Here is a 6,803-nt window from a genome sequence, read left to right on the forward strand (position 1 = left end):
TCAATCGTACTAAAAAAGTTAAAAATTGGAATTTCTCAATCCTGTTAATTTCTCAAAAAATTCCCTCAAAATGTTTCGATGGTTATCTTCAACATAAGCAACAAACAACGTTTTCTCAGTGATTGTTTAAACGAGAAATTAGTTCGTGGCAAAAAGAATTCTTCCAATCCCATTGGATCTCTGCATTTTAATGAAAGTCCTCTCCCCGAAGCATAATAAACTTGACCGAACTTTATCGCCGGCGTGAGTTCATCAGCGAATATAATAGGGGGTCAGCGGAACGGACAACTGATCAGAAGTGAACAATGGGCTTGACAAGTTTCCCCACTGTGGTATTAGCATGGCGTTACGAACTTGTTCGACACTTAAATTTTCATTCTGAAAGCTTTTCGCCATAACGATAAGCGTGTAATCTGCTCGTTGAAAGTTACCCAAACTTACGATTATTTCGAGTGGCCGATCGTTCTTTTCTCAACCATTACGCTGATCAAATGTGAAATTTGCGAGAAGGCTGGAGATATTTAGATAGTATAGGTTATCTTCTACAGTAGATACGAATTTTTTCGAGGGAATGCAGAAAGTTGGTATTAAAGACACTTAACACGTTAAGCGCCAAGCCTGTTTTGTCTTTCTTTCCGTTTAGCCCGCGATTTCCGATTTCACCGATATGCTGGCGGCCGGAGATCTGTGTAAGGTTGCGATAAGACTGCATGTGTTTTAATAATACTCGTTAAAATTTTTTTTTGGTAACAAGTAATATTTAAGTACATTATTTTATGATCTCCAAATTATTTAAAATTTATTAATAGAAGAATATAATTTTTTAAATTGTATATCGTCAGTCAACAGTGACTGACACGCCCTGCGCGAAAAGTATACTGTCAGTCACCGGTGACTGACACGGTCCGAACGGAAAGTATAGTGTCAGTCACCCGTGACTGACGTGGCGATTAACGTGTTAAGGTAAGTTTACGATACGAACGAAAAAGTGTCTGCTATTTTTGGGAAGATTAAATATTACAGCTGAACGTGGTATTGTTAGTTTTACAATCTGTGGAAGCTGCGAAAATTTAATGGTACTTTAAGCTTTCGCCATTTTCTGTTTAATAGCAGTATTTTTTTTCACCTTTTAATTAACATAACAACGATAATTATACTAGGAAAGGAGGAAAACGTATTTATTTTCGAACAGAATTAGCGTATTTCTAAAGGAAAAGTAAAGAACAAGAGACAGCTAGAAAAAGTGAAGAAAGCATAAAGAAATGTCCCATTTCCTTTAGCCATTCAAACCAGGGATAGTGTAATGCAATTCCTGCAATACTTTTGCAAGAAATAAAGAAAGAAGTACTGAAATGTATTTACCAACTTTTCTTATTCTATATTTTTATATAAGTATAATAAAGTGAATTAATATCTACTTAAGAAAGTTTCTTGGAATTTGAAAAATATTCAACCTTGACCTAACAAATTTTCTTCGTTAATTTGAAATTCAACGAAAGCCTTGTCTCAGCTTAACACTTCTTATTTGTCACGATTGCGAGAGTAAGTTGAAGCTGGAACGAGGACAATTTGTTTCACGGAGAAACGTCACCGTCGGAAAATTGGGCCAACGAGTACCAATTTATTAAGATCAATACATCGTAAATTGTGCCATTCTTACGTCTCTACTACCATGCGAAATTCTTTTCTCGGGTATCTGAAGAAACGAATTTATCGGTTTATCGCGTATGCGTACTGTATTAAGTACAAAAAAAAGGATTCTTCTCTTTCAATAATGGAACTGTTATTAATCACTCTGGCTACTCGCGTCGGTTATACACTCGGCATAATTAGCCATATTATAAATGTCTTCGGACAGGCAACGCAACCTAAAACTTAAGAACAATATTATATCTAAAATTAACTATGTAATATGCATAAGCACTTAAGATCCAAATAAAAACTACATTGTTAAATTGTTAGTTGGCGTAGCGCGCAAAGCCTCGACTTTGTTCGATTCCCAGTTGGGTCCCTCAATATTTTTCCGTCGTCAGTTCCTACAAATGGGGGTTCGTCCGAGATGGAGGCATCTACGGCTGCACGCAGCCCCAGGCGCTGTGAGATGAAAACATCTCGAGGGTTGCACGTCTCCCAAAAATGCCTTGTTTCGGCTGTGTGCCACTGTGTGGGGGAGTGTGCCCGAAAGTGTTGAGTTGTGTCGCACTGAGGACATTCGAGGGCGAATGTCAGTTCAGGATGGCCGAGTGTAGTATCGGGGCCTCCATACCCAAATAGGAAACCGGCAAGGGAGAATAGAGAGGGAGTGGTTGGCGTAGCGCGCAAACCCTCGGCTTGCTAAGCCGAAGGTCCCGGGTTCGATTCCCGGTTGGGTCCATCAAAATTTTTTCCGTCGATTTCTACAATATTCTTTGTGACAAAAGTCATTATATCGACCAGTAATATTTTTCAGATACATAAATAGTGTCAAATTTAATTCCCAATACAATACACGAGCAAGGGTAGATCGATACGCTTTATGCAAATCAGCATTCCAGAAGCACCCGGAATAAATCCTGCGCATAAATTCGTGACCCGAAACCAATCAACCTAAAATTACACCCTCGTTCTACCAACCACCGTCGTCGTAAAGCTACCGTGAAAGTCTCGTGGACAAAAGTTACAAGACAGAGAGTCGTCGGGAGAATTTAAAAAAGCGCGGTCATTAGCAAAAAGGCAGAACGTGCGAGCGGCGCCCGAAGACACAACTCCGCCTGGATATGTAATTCCGTGTCGTTACCGCGCATAGAAGTTCGGGGTCTCCGCCGGTAACGTTGAAGAATACGTAAAATTCCCGTCCGTTTTCCGCCGAGCGTGCCCGAGTGTCGTTCCATTGCAGCAGCGCAGCGAAGTCGCGAAACTTCTTATGATAATCGCGGCGAAACTTTTTCGGAGTCCTCCGGCCCTCGTCCCGCGATCAGCTTCCCGAAAGCTTTCTTCGTTGTCGATGCTTCCGCGGGAGAGAGGACGACTCTTGAATTTCAATCGACACACGCCCCTCTTATTCCGCTGGAAATATACACGCGTTCGGGTGTGTAGGTTCACGTGTTCGCATAGATTCTACAGAGGATTCAGCGGAGGCTTCGGATCAATTATTCATCGGCGTGCTATCTCGGATTTCCACGACTGATCGTTCCTTTCTCTTCTCTGTTTCAGATATCCTCCATCACCAGTTTCTGCAGGGTGAGTAGAGCTACTTGTCTACCAATTTTTCTTTTTTCGATATTCGTTCCGTTTGGAGCTTAGATTGTTCTGTGTTCACGATACGGTCGGGATTTTTGCTGTTTTCGAGAAATTGTGACAACGTACATATAACATATGACAACGTGTCGGACTCGTGGCGAAGATTCTGGAGAAGATGTGAGAAAAATAGTTCTATCGGTAAGAACAATTAATTGCAATCCTAATTTTCGTTTTAACCCCTCCGACCCGACGGCGTTTGCAGCAGTTCCCACTGTAAGCCAACTTGAAATTGAGTCCTAAACGTATCGAATTTGAGTCTTTGACAATATTGTGATTTTAATATACCATACTGAATAATTAAGAAATTAAGAATAATTAAGAAAGGAAAGCGGAAGGGTTAATTCGTAAGGCTGAGGATTGCTAAATGTAATTAATCTGTAGCAGACTAGCTTTCGTTACCTGATAAAGTACTGAAACAGTAAAATGGCTGACGCTTAGATGCGTAGTTATAAAAGAAATCATAGGTTAAGGGGTTAACTTTGCGATCAAGAGAAACGTCTGAAGATTAATTGGTTTCTAAGCGTTTGGCCTCTTCTGGTCGATAACAATGGAGGGCCTTGTCGGTAAAGAAGTGCAGCTTCATTTTTACCAGCTTTGGGTAAATTAGAAAACAGTGTTTATAAAACTGTTGTTCTGATTTAATATTAAAAAGAGAACACTAATTGAAAAATATATATTTTCACGGTAATACTGTTCCTCCAATGAATACTTTCTACATTCGTACAAGAACGAAGAAGTACTTTAGGTACAAAGAAGACACGAAATACTTCATATTTAATTATCGTAAATCAAACGATACGAAGGACACGTTAACCCTTTCGCAGTTCATCCCGCGTGAGATTCGGGCAAAGCGTGAAACATTGAACTGTCTAACTCAAGAGAGACTCTTAGGAAGAAAGTTACAAAGAGACGAGATATTATTATTACAACTACGACATAGGGTTGTGTAATTATTAAAAAAATACGTGTGAAATATACATTTTTTCTACCATAATTCATTTTATTAGACTGTCAAATGTCATATGTTAACACATTGCGTATGGGTCACGAGATATATCGTATATAGCAAACCGAAGTTTGTGGCCGGGTTACGAGATATCTCGTTTTAATGTTTTCTCATACGCGCGTATCGACGACTCAAGAAATTAAAAATTTTTTTCTTACATTACCAAGGCAACGAAGCCTTGCATACTCTTATGACAAATGATTAGCGAAATAAAAAAAAAAGAAGTAAAGTCTGTTCGTTCAATGAAAAAAGGAGCGAAACCAAATACTATTGCACAAAGGAGAATGCTTCACCAGATATCATACTCTGAGGCATTATTCAAGTTTGCAAAATAAATAATAATTAACCGATTTAATTTGATTTATATAATAAATAATAGTTAAAATGTAAAAAAGCCTACATACTAAATAGATGTATAAGAAATATGTAGTAATATTTAAGAATACTTTGTAAATGAAAAATAAAAAAACTGCAATGTGTTAAGTATCTAATATTCAGAGTTTCTAAGGAACGTTGATCGATAGATTAACCAACAAAGTGTGCAAAAACTGCCGCATTTTGCTATGAAATGCAGTCTAATCAATATAATCGACACAAAAGTAGTCACTGCGTTATTTCAAAATGAAAACACAGAGAGAAGCAGTGTACCAAAAATTCCAGCAGAATTACATTCTCTTCTAATTATTCCAATTGAATTTTCGCAACTCTAAGTTCCGCAGGTACTGTCGACTTCCTCCCACTTTTTCCTTCGATTCAATCCACACTAATTTCGTTATTTTGCTGCCGTACCCCAGCTCAGCCATCTACGAGTAGGCATAAACTAACGAAACCGGATATATTTTTCGTTTTTATCCGATCAGTCGGTGAAATTCCACGGGCTAAAAATCGTATATACGGAGTACGAAGGCGCGCTAAATAAAAGCTTTCGACCGTAGCCTGATCGATCGCAGCCTCCGGTGCCTTGACATAAATGTAAAAATTAATCGAGAGTTAAAAGCATCGGCTCCCTGTCGTTTGGAATATTGGTTTTACATATTTTCCTGAACGTCGATAAAAACAATACCTCATAGCTGGGGCCAGGCCAGATGAAAGAACCCAGACGAAGCCATTAAATCGTTCGTTTTCCTTCGAGCGATAACCAAAAGCGCAATCCTTGATCCCTTCCCGTGACAGGATCTCCCTTGTTCGACGAGAAAATCAATTGGAAGTCGTGTCCCTTAACAATAGATTTTTTTCTTCCTACTTTCTGCTTCCCTTTTCCCCCTGGAAATCTGGCGGAAAGAGCGAATTGCCGTGATTATTTATCGATGTTCTATCGACGTCACGGACAAACGTACTTTTATTTATTTAGTTATGTTGCTTAGTTCAAATTGCACAAGAAAGTAGTGAACAAGAGAAGTATAATTATTATTGTATATAAGATATTAATATGTAATTATGGAAATAGTATGTAAATATGTTCTGATGGAAATAGTATTCCGACGATGGCATAAATCTGGGTACAGAATTCGCCTAATAAGAATGACTGGAATAATGTGGAACAGGTTTTTTTTTTTAAAGGATCTTATTAAACGACTTACAGCGAGTGATTAAATTATTATGATCAGATTAAAAAGTTACATATTTAATATAATAATTAATATTAATATTAATATATTATTAAAAATAACAGTAAAATATGTACTTTTGTTTTGTTCTTATCACATAGATAGACAATTTGATTATATGTTCACAGCTTACGTAGCTAAGAAAAAGTTTAAATTCTATCGTGATCTGACAATTCACCGGATATGAGTACGATAGAAAACATATGGGAATGATCGAAACGTATTATGACGCAGGAATAACAGAAATCTGCAGAAAAAATATCGAAAGTACGCGGAGACGTATTCAAGCAATTATAGATAGGAATGATGGCTTGACGAAATATCTATATTTTCGAAAATTTTGAATAATGCGTATAAATTTCAGAATTCTCTTTACATATTATTATACGTTGTTCAAAATAAGAGTAACCTCGCTCTCGGACCGATTCTCGTCCGTTCTGCGCAAAGACAGAGCGCAGCAAAGGGTAAGACGGAAAAAAACTGTTAACGTAGCTTCCCGCGCTTCTTGTTGGTTGGAAGGTCGGGTTGGCGTTGGTAATTATTACACGTGTATATGCCAACTACTTATTGTCGATTGTTGCGGACTGGACCGCACTGGTGTATCAAGAATATCGAGTATCGCGTGTTAGAGCGCTCAAAGTGGTGTCGATTGTTTCTACGTATACCTTAGAATGTGTGGAATGTCGTGAATTGGCTGTATATCTACGATTTCGTCAAAATGGGGAGTTAACCTTATTGGTAAATCTTGGGCCTTTCACCCCGTAGAACCGCCCTCCTGGGCCCTCGTGCACTCCCCCGTGGTCCGCAGAGTAGGGCGTAGGCAGAGAGGGAGAGACGGTCCCAAACGGGGGTGTTAGCCGCGCGTGGCGATCTTGCCGAAACGTCGACTTTACGGGTTTATGGCATGTTTA

The 6,803-nt window shown here is 38.7% G+C and overlaps 1 protein-coding gene across 1 annotated transcript in view; it reads left to right on the forward strand.

The window, feature by feature from the left end:
• LOC108575470 (neurexin-1a-like) overlaps positions 1 to 6,803 on the forward strand; it is a 279,829-nt gene that overhangs the window by 108,826 nt on the left and 164,200 nt on the right. Inside the window, exon 6 of the mRNA XM_017938285.1 lies at positions 3,193 to 3,219. Coding sequence (XP_017793774.1) covers positions 3,193 to 3,219 — 27 coding nt within the window. The remainder of the gene's footprint in view (positions 1 to 3,192; positions 3,220 to 6,803) is intronic.

Source organism: Habropoda laboriosa, unplaced genomic scaffold (assembly GCF_001263275.1).
Source record: "Habropoda laboriosa isolate 0110345459 unplaced genomic scaffold, ASM126327v1 scaffold276, whole genome shotgun sequence".
Taxonomy (NCBI): domain Eukaryota; kingdom Metazoa; phylum Arthropoda; class Insecta; order Hymenoptera; family Apidae; genus Habropoda; species Habropoda laboriosa.